This window comes from Protopterus annectens, chromosome 11.part0 (genome assembly GCF_019279795.1).
Source record: "Protopterus annectens isolate FY-2018-M chromosome 11.part0, PAN1.0, whole genome shotgun sequence".
NCBI classification, from domain to species: Eukaryota; Metazoa; Chordata; order Ceratodontiformes; family Protopteridae; genus Protopterus; species Protopterus annectens.
This window is the reverse complement of record NC_056745.1, coordinates 1,073,843,565-1,073,860,128: the sequence shown is the minus strand read 5'-3', so window position 1 is coordinate 1,073,860,128 and position 16,564 is coordinate 1,073,843,565. Positions and strand designations below refer to the sequence as shown.

Genomic DNA, 16,564 nt, shown 5'->3' with positions numbered 1-16,564 from the left:
GTGGGAAATAATGTTAACTGTGCCTTGTTTTAGTTTTTATGACAATTTACCATAAATAGAGGGAGGCTTGAGTGTGTATTTTTTTCCTCCTTCCCTTTTAGAAGGTCTTAACATTTTCACATTTTTTTTCAGGGCAGCCATACCTGTGGGCTCGCTTGGACAGAAAGCCCAATAAACAAGCAGAGAAGAGATTCAAGAATTTTCACCGCTTAGGCAGTTCTAAAGGTATGACTTTAATTTCTTTACCAAATAAAAATATAGTTTTTAATTTGGTCTTTTTAGTACCATTATCCTCCCTGGGGGCATTGATTCCCTGTTCACCCTTTGAGCTATTCCGTCACTCAGATTACCAGTGCACAAGGTTACCACACGTGGGAGGTGAGAGTTGGCAATCATGGGCCGTTATCCTGTGGAGACTCTGATTATTTCTGTTACTCCTCCTCCTGTTGGTCAGCAGGTGTGATGCAGTACCTTGTTTTATGCTCCACAAGGAAACATGCCCCCACATACAATTAGTTTTCTTAGCTAGAGAGAGAGATGCTCTTCTTGGGAGGCTCGCACTTCTTTGTCAAGCTTTTCTTACACATAAGTGTATGCTTGTAGTGTGATCAACAAATGACACTCTCAGAAGAAGATGACTTCCTAGCCCATTGCTCTGGAATAAAGTGATCAAGCCCTGACTGTGTCCTAGTGACCCAGGTCAGTTAGCTGCTGTGTCATCTGAGATACTGCCAGGGAAGGATGAGCATTCCCATCCTGGGTAAGGTGTGCACATGGGTGCACCTTGCTGTAGATCTCTTGTAGAAGCTGAGGATGTCAGAGGGACATTGGCCTTAAAGGTAATAGATGGAGACATTGTCTGAGTCGTTGTGTAGGTGGGACAGTTCTCTAGCCACACCATTGCATGCCTGCCCTGAGCATCCTGTGAATGCATGTGGGGGAGGGGAATTTGGGGCATTAACAAATAAAATCACTCTTCAGCAACAGTATGATAGTGCACTGACAATACTTGATAAATAAGTAGAGGAACGAGTGGCGCAGCTGGCAATCTGCTTGTATACTAATAATAATTATACCAGAAAAGAGTATATTAATGTCTGATAAGTGTTCATATTAGTGCAGCATTACAAAAGATAAGTGCAGCACTGTTAAGATGGTCTATAATACTTCCCCTGATTAGAGACACAACTGCCTGAACAAGTGACCCCCGGCAGGATCAACAAGGATGTGGAATGTCGAATGACTTGTGTAGTGTAGTGTGAACTGAAAGGTGATTCCAGGGGTGTTGCAGTACTGTTCCATTTGAAAAGGGCATTGGTTAAAATATTTGGAAAATTTTGTCCACTTCTGGTGGCCAGAGATCTGACAGGCAGAGTGCGGTTTAAGGAATACCAGAACAGTGAAAGAAATGGAAGGATTCAGCTAGGAGAAGAAATTTAAACAGCTCTTCATGTAGACACAGGAAGAGAGATGTGGAAGGAGGATTTGATTTGGGCATACCACATCACCAGGGGTAATTAGGAAGTGTGACACTAAAGAGAAAGTACGGAGGAAAAAGGGGCATGGATGTCAGCCGGTATGTGAATGACTTTAAACTAAATATAAAAAAAAATACAAAAAGAGTGGCAACATCCTCTGCAACAAATTTCTGGAGACTGATACTCTGATTAATGGAGGGACGTCATAGAAGTGGAGGGACAGCTAGGACAGATGGGAGAAATGACCGGATATTATAGTAGGATTTGCCAGTAGCCTTGGTTGTGTAAAGTGGAAACGCAGTTTCTGACATAATTTGTCCACTGAGGGCATAGGATATGGGATATGAATCAAATTTAGATATACTGTGTAGCTTCTTAAAGTAAATGCAAAATCTTAGACAGGTCAGGCTTTATTTAGCAGTACAAGACAACTCTTCTTTATCACCATGTTTAAACATCTTTCTTTCTTCGTCCCAAACTGCTTGGCATTGAGACACTGGTATTCAGTTTTGCTAGTCATGTACTTTTTCTCCAGATACAGTTTGTTTGTTGTGCTGAGTAAACTGATATTACCAGGCAACTTGAGAATATATACTTATTCCTGAGTAGAAATTATTTTCCTTCCTGTTTCTGAGACACTGATGGTGTCTTCTCTGTTTAGGCTTTGCATGCTGTACAAACCTTAACTTTCCCTGCAAACGATTACTACAAAAACTTCAATAGACATTTCTCTGCATGGTTTTAGAATGTTTGTGTTACAACCATTCTGTTTTCTTTAGTTACTTCACAGCAACCATGCCAGTTTACAAGGCATTTGTTTTCTGCAGTGGGCACTATAAGTACATTATATCTCTTGCACTAGCATTTATTTTATATGTTCTTTTGTTCCTACTGTGCCATTTCCAGGCAGTCACTTAATCTGGTTTTCTGGTTTGTAAACTGCCCTATTACGCTTTTAAGGAGGGGGTCCTCCTCATATTTTTCTTTTGTTGCATTTAGCTAATCTCTGTGATGTTTGCCATGTAGCATTTCAGATGGTGTGTACTGAATCCCGAGGTACTTCATCCGTGGCAAAGGGAAGATATGGCAGCATATTGATATGCTTTCAGAAGGGATCTTTACAGTGGATAGAAGTGTCTTGAGAATTCTTAAATCATGGGATGGATAATAAATTTTAATGCTCAGAGTAGGCAACTTAAATGTTATCTGTGTCCTTCATAGTTGCAACCCAGTAAATTTTGCCAGAACCCGAACCTTTGTTTTGTCTATTCTTTAATGATCACGTAAATGTGGCTGCATGCTAATCTCATTACTTTAGGGAGTTTGGGAATTTGTAACTGGCTTAGTGTTTGTTCTCTGTTGTTGTTTATTCCATGTGGCACGTAATTTCTTATATCAGAGCTGAGGTATGAAGTGGGCATATTCTGCTCTGTTCTTTTTCCCCATCTCCACACTGTGTTCTATTTGTAGTTTGGGTGTTGTCCTTCCACAGAGCTTTCTTGAAATTGTCATGGCTTATTTAGAGACCAGCCAAGTCAGTGTTTCTCTAAGTATCCTGAAGTGAAGTAGAGGCCATGGCATCTATTCCTACAGATACACGTATAGACCTTTCCCCTTCATGTGCTTCCTCCCCTTGTGAAGGGCAACTCCTGAAAATTAATTTACTTCCATCACAGGTACTGTCTTAAGTTTCTTTGTGGATTTTTTATCTGTTTTCCTTTAAAGTATTGTTTCCTTTCCTGGATATCTGCCTATTTTAGCAGTGAGAGCCTTTAACGTTGCTCATTTCACCTTTTTTTTTTATTCAGGATGAGACCCATCTGCCATTTTCTCATTTTCTGGTCATCTTTCTTTTAGTGTATTCCTAATGAGAACTTCTTTCCAAAAGGCTCCACAGTGACTTCTTGTATTACTTTAACTACTGCAGTCTTTTGATAACACTTGCTCTTTGTCATCCACAATACTGACTTCTTTCAGTATTTTAAGAGAAGTCTTTTGCCAAGACTATGGAGTGGCTGTGACTCTGAGTGGAAGAGTTAATTGTATCTTGACTTCCTTTGCATCTTCTTGTCCTGCATTTTTCATATTGCTTCTGAGAGTATATGTGGATGATTTTTTTTTTTCATAGCTTCCATACTTTAATATGTGTAAATCATGGCAAACAATTACATTACATTAGGAGACAAATTGGGCACCAGTGTACAGGATGTAAAATGTTACAAAAGCCAGTCTGGATTTCAGCTTGTTTTTACAGGTATTTCATCTTGTTCCCATGTAAACAGTACTTCAGTTTTCTGCTTACTAGTTGCTTTGTTTGCAAGTATATTGTGGGTTTCATAAATTTTCCCAAGTCTTTTGGGTCTCTAATACCATGACTGGAAAGGACCCCATTCCCAAGTCAAAGTATGATTAAATTCATGAAATTAGTATTATTTCACTCTTTGATGTTATGCAGAAATGCTCTTTGCAGCACCTGCAATGTGGCCAGAATTGACTCCTCCCGTAATTCATATATATTACATGTACTGGAAACATATCTAAAGTACGACTGCAAATTCTTTTTTATAAGACCCACTGCTCCCACTACTTGTAATCATGCTTCTGAGTTCAATACTCCTAGTAATTCTTTTTCGTCTACATTACATGTCTTCAGTTTGATGATAGTACAGTAAACTCTGTTATCTCGGAACTCAAGCAACCAGAACTCTCAAGCAACTTGAAAAAAAAATCGAGGAGAAACAGTACAGTTTTTACGTGTTGCACTTTCTGTCCTCCACATAAACATACCTTACATTTTCAGAGTTTAGAGTTTAAAAAGGAAGATAGGAATAAATTCCCTCTCTCCCCAACCTAAGAACAAGTCAAACCAAACCAGAAACTACAGTTTTCCGGTATCTACCAATCCCCATGGGTGCCGGTTAACTGAGAGTTTACTGTATAATGACAGCAAGCAGATTTTGCATTCTTTAACAATCTGCTAAATAGTATTAGCATCTCTCTTGAAGGACAGCAGAAACTTTTGAATATTGGTTATTCACTAGGCTTGTAATGGTCTGCAGACTGATTTGTCTGGTACTTTCCGATGATCCGTAGCTGATGGCTTGATACTAACCCATTGTATGTGCAAGTCTGACTCAATCTATAACTTCAGTTGGTAACGAACACTGTATTGCAACAGCTGCTTGTTCAGAAGTTTAAGGGTCATTCTGGGCTATCCCCTTTCCTATGTTAGTAGGAAGTGCCACCTTAAATTAATCTACAGGCAAAGTTTTCATAATGTTGCTTCCATTACTTATAAGAGGTTTTAGCTACAGTTTCAAACTATTTAGCAAGTCTGCTATTTGAGAACTTATGTGTTTGTCCATGCAAAATTACAATGATGAAATTTATAGGACTGCTTTTCACTGAACCTCCAACCCTTGCTAAAGTCTCTTTCTAAAAATTTTTGGTAACCAAGTGTGTCGCAGTCTTCCAAATGCATGTTATGTTTTTGAGGCCTCTGCAGTCAAGTAGGATGATAGAATGTCCCATTCTCAGTCTGTCCCAGTTGGGCTAAAGGAAAGTCTCTCTGTTGATCAGTGGCAGTGAAAAACATTGAGCAGCCTGCCTGCCCCTGTGGGAGTGGTTACTGACTTGAAACTGTAGTTTTATTGGCCATTTTGGGTCAATTCCAAAACTCCTTCATCTTCTCTTAAAACCTGGTTGCCTTGTGGTTTTTGCATCTTTTCAGGCTTGTTGGCTGTTGCTGAAGCACCCACCAAGAGGAGAAAACGCTGAGAGAAGAAAGGAGCCACTTTTGAGAGTATTTTTCCTCTGTTTATTTGCTAAGTTTTTCTGTATAGCCGTCTATTTTGAGCATTTTCTGGCTTGTTAAATTTGATTTCTGCATTAGTAACTGTATTTAGAGCACAACCTAGAGCTGTTTACTGAATTTCCTGTTAGCACTTATTTTTAAAATCGTTTTTTCTCAAAACTTGCATTTTATCTGTCTTTGGCCTAGCACTCTTGTGTGGGGTCATTTACTGCACTGTTATAACTTGTTGCTACTTGTTAACCTCTGCTATCTCTGAAAAAACAAAAAAACAAAAAAAATCTTGCTTTTTTCCCACTTTTCTGAGATTTAAAAAAGTTCAGTTACAGACTTGCTGTTCTTGAACTGTTTGTTAGTTTCTGTGAGGCCATTTTTTGCTTGGGCTAAAGGAAAATGTCTCTGTTGATCAGTGGCAGTGAAAAACATTGAGCATCCTGCCTGCCCCTGTGGGAGTGGTTACTGACTTGAAACTGTAGTTTTATTGGCCATTTTGGGTCAATTCCAAAACTCCTTCATCTTCCTCTCTTAAAACCCTCTTTTGCGTGGTTTTGTGCGTTTTTGAGCATAGCGCAACAACAGGCAGCGCCGCCTAACTGGGTTTAAACTATTCCTGGCTCCACAAAGTCTGCTCTTCACTTTTTCCCTTAGAACTGCTCTATCTCTCAACTTAAACACCATATTCTCATTCTAAGGCTCTTCACTGGTCCAATTAAGTAATCCTACAAGTTAGCACTATTAAACCATAAGCACTACTTACTCTTATACTCTCTACGATTACCCTGTCCTCTATTGGTCCATCTTAAATTCAGTTTCCCTGTTACTCTAGCATGTCCAAAGGTCAGTCAATGGTTTCCTCTCCAGTCCAGCTGGTGAATTTGGGAATTTTGAGGCAATGTTACAACTGTCTCATGTACACGGACAACCCTCTCCTCCTCCAAACAGGTTCAAATATATGTGAGAGATGCAACTATTTAGCCAAACTGGAGGCTGAGCTCTCTCATCTCAAAACTGGTGTAACCAGTCAGGAGGAGAAGGTAACCTCACACAACACAATTCCAGTATCACATAGTCCCACCACATCAGCGAACCAAACACATAAATACACAAAAACATACTCGGAGGCTCTAAATAAAAATCTACCTAAGCAACAGAGACCTCCAAAGCAGACATCCAAGCAAACGCTACCTCAAAACAAAACGCACACAACACGTAACCCACAAAGTCAGTGTGCCAAGCAGCCACAGCCCTTAAGGCTGAATAACACACCTGATACTCTTGTTATAGGTGACTCTATTGTCAGACACACTGACGTCCCGCTCACCAGGCTGAATAAAGAGAAGGTCACGGTGAGCTGCCTGTCTGGTGCTAGGATCCGACACATAATTCAAGCACTCAGGTCACTCCAAAGCAAATACAAATATGACTCAGTCATTGTACATGCTGGTGTGAATGACCTGAGACGTACCTCCCTGGACTGGATTTAGTCAATGCAACAGCAAACAAGGTGTACCACTTTCAGTAAGAAACAGTTCAAATATGCTGGCACTATAAGCCTTTAACCAGAAATTCCCAGCTCAGAAGGGCAGAGTCCAGCCTCTCTTCCCACAAGAGTGCAGACCACGAACCTTCTTAATGTAAAATAACTGGCCTGAAGCCCAAGTGCTTAATCCAAAAGACTTAGAATGATAGCTACACTTTAATCAAGTTACTACCAAACAGTAATAAATACAATTGAATACTTTAAAGAATGCCTGGATTAGTGCTCAAGTTATACAAACAAAGCTAGATTCAGCAGGCCTGGATCTAGTATATGCTACAGCAAACAAGGTGTACCAATTTCAGTAAGAAGCAGTTCAAATATGCAGGCACTATAAGCCTTTGCCCTTCTGAGCTGGGAATTTCTGGTTAGAGTCCAGCCTGTCCTCCCACAAGAGTGCAGACCACGAACCCTCTTAATGTAAAATAACTGGCCTGAAACCCAAGTGCTTAAACCAGAACTAATACACTTTTTTAGAATAACAGACACTGAGCCCTCAATCAGCAGTTCCCAACTTAGAAGGATGTAAGCTACCTGTTCTTCCACTACAGTGCAGACCACAAACCTTCTTAATGTAAAACAACTGGTCTGAAGCCCAAGTGTTTAAACTAAAAGGCTTAGAATGAGTTACACCAAGCAGTAATAAATACAATTGAGTACTTTTAAGATGACGCAAAAGCAAAATAAAGTAGGAAGAAACACAAATACAGTAAAAGCAGATTTTTTTTTTTTTTTTTTTTTATAAGTGGAAAGAGAGAAAGGAAAGAGAGAAAGGAGTAGCAGAAACTAAGCTGATTGGCCTTCTCAAATGTTCTCCCTGTACTGGGTAGAATGAGGTAATGACACTAGACTGGGAGGAGGGTCCTAGATCAAATTTACACTAGGGGCGGGCAACTGCAAAGCCACCAACTATAAAAACACTATACCAACAGGGAGGGAGGGTGTGAAACAAACTGCAGAAATGTTTCTCACAGCTGAAAAGCAGCAGTGAGCCTTTAAATGAAAGTTTTTAAACAGCTAAAGGAGCCTCTAGAAAAAAGAGTTTAACTGCAAGGCATTCAATATCCACAATAACTATGCCAAATAATTGGTCTCAAACACACAGCCAGTTGCACCAAGAGGAGTTAACAAGCTGTTTAATATAGCATAGGTTTCCTCTGTCATTTGATATTTTGCAGACAGCATCCTAGTGATAAATGTTACTGAAGAAAGCAGGCAGCTTTGGGAGAAAACCCGTAGCATAGAAAAAGAAACTCCAGTTTCTGCATGCTGAAACACCAATGCAGTATGCAAGGTGAAATAAATTAAAAAAAACTGAACCAAAAACAAATGCCTTTTTATTGCAAAAATAAGTGCTTTGGAGTATTATAAGGCATATAAAGGCCGATTATATTGGATGCCAGTAATCCTTGTTGTTCAAATGAGAGTCTGAATTTTGGATCTGTTTTAACTCATTCAGGCTAAACGTGATCCTGCTGTGTTAGCATTTGCCTGAGATAAATTATTGAATGCAGTTTTGTAAACTACCTTTAAACAAAAGAGAATTATAAAAGTTACAGAAAAAGTTAAAATAAGGAAGCCTTTTAGCCCACACTCCATCATAGTGGTGAGATTTGTCTGTCAGCCAGATATAATGTTTTTATATTGAACAAGTTAGAGGAGAATACATAACTTTTTAATTGTAATTTTATGAACACCTGTTAATATCTCTATCAGTATGAATTTTGTGTGTGTGCAGATCTGCTGCTCAGTTTATTTATTTGTTTACCGGGAAAGTCAGACTGGGCTAAAAAGTGTCCATTTTTACTGGAGGCCTGTGGAGAAAAGCTCCACAATTGCAGTCTATCAAAAATCAATTACAGATATTTTAAATCACAAAATATCATGTAACACATAGGAGTGAAAAAAAATGTAATGAGAAAAACACAGAACATATGCTTCATAGTAGAATGCAGTGAAAAACAATACCATGAGTTGGAGAAAATATGTAATGAAGAACTCCTTAATCATATTATTTGTTACATAGATTAGTTTGTGATGTAAACGAGACCTGAGACCATTCTATAAGTACTAGTTGGACATCAAGTATCAGTGCAAAGATTTTCAAGTATTGTGTATGCTTTCGTACGATACCATGGTGTCTTATAAACACCCACTGGTTCAGGTTATTAATATAATTATTAAATATATAGTATATATTCATTATATTTTAGGAGAGCAACTTACTATTTTATGAGGCACTGACTACCACATTTGGCTAAGGACCATTCCTGACATGTAGGTTGACTAAGCATGTGAAATGCTGTTCCCCGTTGCTTCCAAGTAGACACTGCCTAAGGTGTTTACATAAATGTGATATTTATGTCTATATAAATATTTTATTCCTAAATAGGTATAAATATCTGAAAAGTGGTGGCACTGGAGCAGGCTGCACACCCACGTGAAACCATGTTTATCCTTAACCCTATTTAAGAGTAACCTTGACCAGCAGATGGGAAATCAGAAGGTCACCCTGAGACAGGACCCATGTCTCTTATAGAAAGAAGCAGACAGTAATGCCCAGAATAATAACCCCCCCCCCCCATATAACCTTGAGAAATGTCCTAATGTACCCCCTTATAAACACCTGTGATACTTAGGGACACAAGTGGGTTGGATTGCATGGCTAGGCTTTTAAAGGCTCTGGTTGTCATTAGCCTAGTATATGCCTGTGAATCTATAAGTACCATGTAAACACCTTCTGCTTCAAGTTATTAGTATATAGGTTCATAGGTAGGTACGAAGCTATTGGCCCAAGGGCCTATGTAAGCCTAGCCAGCAAGGTTCCATAGCTTACGCCACCCAAGAAAGGTTTTCCTGTGCCACTTTCCAGCAGAGACACAGAAGTGATTCCCGGGGTGCATTTCCTATTCCATCCACTCATCAAGATTTTTCTTGAAGAGCACTAATGAAGAACTTTGCTTGACATAGATGGATAGCTTGTTCTGGGACAGGAATCTATCCCTCCAGCGTGTCCTGTTTATTGTGGTGACAAGGTTTAGGTCCCTAGAGCGTGTAGCTCGGAGGGATTGGGATTTCTTTAGGTGTAGCATGTCCAACAGCTCTGGGTTTGACATATCTTTGTATGTTAGGCAGAGATCACCTTGGAATAGGCGATATGCTATGGAGTAAAGCTGGAGTTTGTTGAGGAGGTCAGTGTAGGGCATTTGTTTGAGGCCAGTAATCCTCTTTGTGAGGTACTTCTGTGGCCTTTCCAGCTGCTGCAGATGTCTTGTGAGGTGCATTCCAAAAGGGGCATTGTACTCTGTAATGGGTGTAATGAGTGACTAGTAGAGGGGAACAATGACCTCTTTTTTTTCCTGGATGAGAACCCTTTTATGATGAGGTGTGCCATGTAGAAGGACTTCCTGACTACTGTGGTGATGTGACTATCAAAGGAGAGACTACCGTCCACCTGGGTCCCAAGGTCTCTAATCACGCATTTGGTGTTAAGTAGATTGCTGCTTATGTGGTAGTTCATGGGTACAGAGATTTTACCAAAGGGGATGACACTGCACTTTTTGGCATTGAGCTTGAGGCCATGGCTCTGACACCAGGCATCTGTCTCAGTGAGGCCCTTCTGTAGGATGTCCACATCATTTGGGAACTTGACTGTGGCTCCTTGTTTGCAGTCATCTGTGAACTTCATTAGCCAGAGGCCTTCTGTGTTAGCCTGTACTTCAGAGAAGTAGATACCAAACAGGAGAGGTCCCAGGACGGAACCCTGTGGTATTCCACTTGTCACTGCTTTGAGGTCAGATTTGGAGTCTGCAACTTTTACAGTCTGGGTTCTGTCAGTGAGCCAGTTGGCAATCCATCTTGTGATGTAGGGATTTATATCTAGTTTAGTGAGTTTAGCTATAATTCCAGAATGGGGGATGGTGTCGAAAGCCTTGGTGAGGTCAAGATAGTCTGTGTGAACCACCTTACCCTCATCCACGGCTTTGGTTACTGCCTCAAAGAAGTCGATCAGGTTCAGGAGGCATGATCTGCCTTTCACAAACCCGAACTGGGTGGGATCCAGAGTTTGGAGGTTACCAATGTCTTTGTTTATGAGTTCCATGATGATACGTTCCATGGCCTTGCAGACCAGGCTCGTCAGGCTAATATTAACATTCTACATGTATTCATAATATTTCAGTAAAATAACTATCACTCTTGGGTACTGAGTCTCCCATTTGGTTCAGGAGTCATTCCTGACATGAATGCTGAATGGGCATGTGAGATGATATTCCTCAATGCTTTCAGTTGGATCTAGATTGAGATATTTGCAGAAGTGTCATATTTATGTGGACCAGTGTCATTTCGTCAAAAATTTCTGACATAGGGTCCAAATTGCGGAAAATAGTACTGACAGTGTATCTGCCCTTTTCCCCACTGTAGTGCAATTTTGGAGTGAGAATATTAAAATAGGGGGGTGTGGGGGTATCTTTTCAACACGTGTCTGTACAAACCTAGTTTGATGTACATATGACATACAGTTCTAATACAGTTGTAACATAAGCATCTTATATGAATCATGTTGATATTCGCAAATGGCATATCATTATTTACAAAATTCCAGATAGCTGGGCTGGTAATTCCAGTTAGCTGGGCTGGCAGTAACTCCTTTCGTCAACATTTATCAGCAGCCTGCATCAACCCCCTTTTTCCCCATTTAGTACATGGAGTCAAGGTGTCACATCAGTGGTGACGATTACCTAGAGTTAATGGATTATACTTGCAGGTGGCTAGCCCTGCCAGGGTCATTCTTCCATATCGCACACGCATGCACACTCAAACCTACAACCAATTTAGAGTGTTGGATTCACCTACTGCAACTGCATTTTAATATAATGGGTATAGCTGTTAACTTTCCATCTCCATAATGGGGAATGCATCTTCTCAATGTGGGGAAAATGGTCAAAATTTGGGACACCTACTAAAAAGTTAAACTTGGGAAGTTCACAACATATTTAAATGTATTATTTTACACTGCACATGCAGCAGGAGGAGATCTCCATTGCTGAATATAAAGATAAGAGACATCTAAAGATGCTGAAACTAGAAAACATAAGGTCATCACATCTAAAGCTGTTTATGTAAATTGGGTACTAATGCAAACTCATATTCAGTACTGTTGCAACTGAAGTATACAGTACAAAAAGAGTATCTGCCACAATAAACACAAGAATGCCAAATCTTGACTTCAGTAGTGCTCCTCTTAAGGAGGGGTATGCACAGGTAAATGCTACTTCTGCTTCCATGTACATTAATGTCCTAATAATGTGTACAGCTCAAATGTCTTTGTAGTGCATTTGCTTTGGAGGACATTATCACCACAACACTTATTGGCATTTCATACTGAGAAGTTAATTGCTACAATTGGTATTTTCACTTCAAACGTTTGCCTGTCTCTCTTGCCAGTCTTTGTCTTGCTACTATAAAGTTTGTTTTGCAAAACTCCGGTAACCTTTGTATGAGAATCATGAGAATCTCTCGATCAGGATAATGCTTTTACTAAGATGCACAGACTACTGCTGCTGACATGATTGGCTTTTATGGTGCTGATCAGGTGTCATGACATCTTGTAAATATTCCTGTAACAGATATTGAGGTTGTTGCAGGCTTTCAGAGTTGTTTGCGAAAATTAATTATAAAAGAAACACACAGTGTAAGAATGGCGTGTGTGTAGTCCAGTCTTTGTAAATGAGTGCGGCAGATGTCAAGAGAGGCATAACCAATATTTACACTGTGTGGTCTTATTTATATCATGATTGACAAAACGTTTTTACTAAAAAAAAAAGACTTTTTGTCATTATATTAGAGATGCAGAATTGCAGTGCACTTTGACCACATTTCTGCGTCTGTAACACCTTTAATGAGAAGAGGCTGCTGAAAAGTGCCAAGTGCACATGAGGGCTGCAGGTGTGGTAAGGAATTTTTTTTTGATAGTGACACTATAAGCACCAGTTGTGATATGGCACAGGTTGTTCTATAGGAGCAAGTAAATTAAAAAAATAAAGGTTGTGTATTATGTATCTAACACTGAGCAGACTGCCTGTCCCTGTAGGAGTGGTTACTGCCTAGAAATTGTAGTTTTATTGGCCATTTTGGGTCAATTCCAAACTCCTTGATCTCTCTCTCTTAAAACCCTGCAACTCTCTTTTTGCAGTCGCGGCTCTACAAAGTCTGCTCTTCACTTTTTCCCTTAGAACTGCTCTAAATCTCAAAATAAGCACTCTATTTTCATTCTAAAGCCCTGCACTTGGTCGTGTAAGTAATCTCATAGGTAAACACTAATAAACTTAAGCACTGCACCCTCTTATACTCCTTTTATGTACTTGCTCCCTATTGGTTCTTTCTGACCAGTCAATAAGTAGTTCCCTATATTATTCGGGCATGTCCAAAGGTCAATTTCGGGTTTACTCTCCAGTCCAACTGGTGAATCTGGGAATCTTGAGGCAATGTTACAACTGCCTTATGTATACAGATCACCCTCTCCTCCTCCCAACAAGCTCATATATATGTGAGAGATGCAACTATATAGCCAAACTGGAGGCTGAGCTCTCTCAACCTAGTACTGGCACAGCCAGTCAGGAGGACAAGGTAACCACACACACACACCACAAATCCAGTCTCACATAGACCTATCGCATCAGCAAACCAAACACATAAACACTCAAAAACATTCTCGGAGGCTCTAAATAAAAATCTGCCTAAGCAGCAGAGACCTCCAAAGCAGACATCCAAGCAACCCCTACCATGAAACAATACCCACGTAGCACATAGCTCACAGAGTCAGTGTGCCACACAGTCACAGCCCTTAAGGCTAAACAACACACCTAATACACTTCTAATAGGTGACTCTGTTGTCAGACACACTGACATCCCACTCACCAGACTGAACAAGGAGAAGGTCACTGTAAGCTGCCTGTCTGGTGCCAGGATCCGCCACATAACGCAAACACTCAGGTCACTCCAAAGCAAGTACAAATATGACTCCGTCGTTGTCCATGCTGGTGTGAATGACCTGAGACGTACCTCCCTGGACTACATGAAAAGAGACATAGAGGAGCTCTCTGATCATGTAGCCCAGGCCGGTATGACCCTGACCTTGAGTAGCATCTTGCCCTCACCAAGAATGATGCCACAGTATAAAGACAAAATGATCAATTTTAACAATTGGCTAAAGTATTGGTGTCATTCAAAGGGGATCCAGTGTCTGTCAGCCTGGGATGACATGCTCGACAAGCCACGCTGCTTCGCTAGGGACGGCTTGCATCTGTCACCCCTGGGTTTTCAAATACTGGCAAAGGCTCTTGCCTCCCCCATAGTGCCTTTTTTAGGCAAGGCTCAAAAGACAAACCCACCTCCATAGACAACACAAAGAAAAAAAAACTACGGGTAATGCTGCTCAACGCCAGAAGTCTAAACCTCAAGATGCACGCACTCGAGACTCTCCTCAGTATGGAGAATATCGATATCTGTGCAGTAACAGAAACCTGGTTCAAGGCTCCCAAGAGCACCCCAGCACTAACAGATTATACTTCATACCATGCTTTTCGGCCCCAAAACTCAGACCAAACCACAAAAGGAGGGGGAGTATCCATATTTATCAAAGATACCCACACCTCCAGGTTAGTGGCACTGCACGAAGCATTGGAGACCATCCATGTGCAACTAACAGTGGGCAAAACTGCCTTTCAGTTTGTAGCCTGCTACAGACCACCCTCCCAAACACAGGAACCCCACTCGGCTTTCCTGAGAACACTGGAGAATATGAAGGTCTTTCCAAACGCCATTATATTGGGTGATTTCAACTACCCAAACATTGATTGGGAAAACTACTCAAGCCCAAACATCCTCGCCCAACGGTTCCTATAATTTATAAACTCAAATGCTATGGAACAACTGGTCACCACTCCCACAAGAGGAGAAAACATATTGGATCTGGTCATCAGCAACATGGGGTATCTATGTTCCGCACCAGAGGTATATACCCCTCATTGGTAAGATCAGACCATAAACTAATCTCACTGGACATCCATATTCCATCCCCACCCCCCAGCCAAGGAAACCACGGTGAAGAACTTCTCAAAAGCAAACTTCACACTTCTCAAAACCGAGGTGGAATCCTTCAAAGCCCCCGGGCCAGTGGAAAATACAGCCCAAAATGTAGAATCCTTTACAAAAGCATTCTATGGACACCTACAGGAATGCATGGAGCATGCTATCCCAAATAAAACCAAGACTCACTCCTCCAAAGGCAGGAGACCTGTCTGGTGGACCCCGGCCATAAATAAGCTATACAACAGAAGGAGAAAGCTACTACACGATAGAGCAAAATCCCAAAAAGGGAAGGCGTCTCTGATCAGTACTAGCAAGAAAACTACGATCCCTCATAAAATCATCTAAGGTCAGCTTCGAAAGAAAAATTGCACAAGACACAAGATAATCACAAGGCCTTCTTTAGTTATGTCAGGAACCTGGGAGGCAACTCCCAGATATGCTGAGTTAGTGCAAAATGACAAAAAATACACTGAACCCACAGACATTGCCAACATCCTGGCAGAAAGGTTCAGTGCAAACGTCCCCCCCCCCCCCAAAAGAGCAAATGTCTATCCCAACAGAGTGTAGCCTTCCTGAGATCACAGATGCACAGGTGAGAACTGCCCTCTCCAAAGCAAAAAACACAGCATCAATGGGACCAGACATCTTACACAAGCTCCAAGAAGAACTAAACCCTCATATAAAGTCACTGTTCAATCTCAGCCTTACTACAGGATATGTACCCAAGGAATGGCGACAGCAACAGTGGTCCCGCTCCACAAAGGTGGTGCCACTACAGACCCCGGAAACTATCACCCTATAAGCCTGACTAGCCTGGTCTACAAAGCTATGGAGCGTATCATCATGGAAATCATAAACAAAGACATTAGGAATCTCCAGACACTGGATCCTACTACCCAATTCGGCTTTGTTAAGGGCAGGTCTTGCCTCTTGAACCCAGTTGACTTCTTTGAAACAGTTACCAAAGCCATAGATGAGGGGAAGGTAGTCCGCACAGCCTACCTGGACCTCGCAAAAGCCTTCGACACAATACCCCACTCGGGCATCATAAATAAGCTCACCAGCTTAAATATCAACCCTTATGTCACAAGATGGGTTGTAAACTGGCTCAGGGATAGAACCCACATGGTCAGAATAGCAGGTGCCATGTCAGACTCTAAACCAGTTACAAGTGGCGTCCCACAAGGCTCAGTTCTGGGATCTCTCTTGTTCGGTATATATTTCTGAGGTACAGGCCAACACAGGTGGCCTATGGCTGACCAAGTTCGCAGATGACTGCAAATTGGGTGCCATAATCGACTCTCCAGCTGACACGAGCATCCTCCAAAAGGGTCTCACAGAGACGAATAACTGGTGCCAGAGCCATGGCCTAAAGCTAAATGCCAAAAAGTGCATAGTCATCCCCTTTCGGCAAAACAAAGTGCCCACAAATTACCACATAGGTGGTAATCCATTAAGTACGGAAGAAGTAATTAGGGACTTGGGGACCCAAGTAGATAGCAATCTCTCCTTTGACAATCACGTTGCCAAAGTGGTTAGAAAGACCTTCTATATAGCCCACCTTATCATGAAAGGGTTCACATCTAGATCAAGAGAGGTCATTGTGCCCCTCTGCTCATCACTTATCAGGCCCATAATTGAATACAA

General features: G+C 41.1%; 1 protein-coding gene across 1 annotated transcript in view; it reads left to right on the top strand.

Annotated features, from left to right (window-relative positions):
- Positions 1–16,564, top strand: part of CCHR11.PART0H12orf29 (chromosome chr11.part0 C12orf29 homolog) — a 386,566-nt gene that overhangs the window by 25,142 nt on the left and 344,860 nt on the right. Inside the window, exon 3 of the mRNA XM_044088426.1 lies at positions 133–225. Within this exon, the coding sequence (XP_043944361.1) occupies positions 133–225 (93 nt within the window). The remainder of the gene's footprint in view (positions 1–132; positions 226–16,564) is intronic.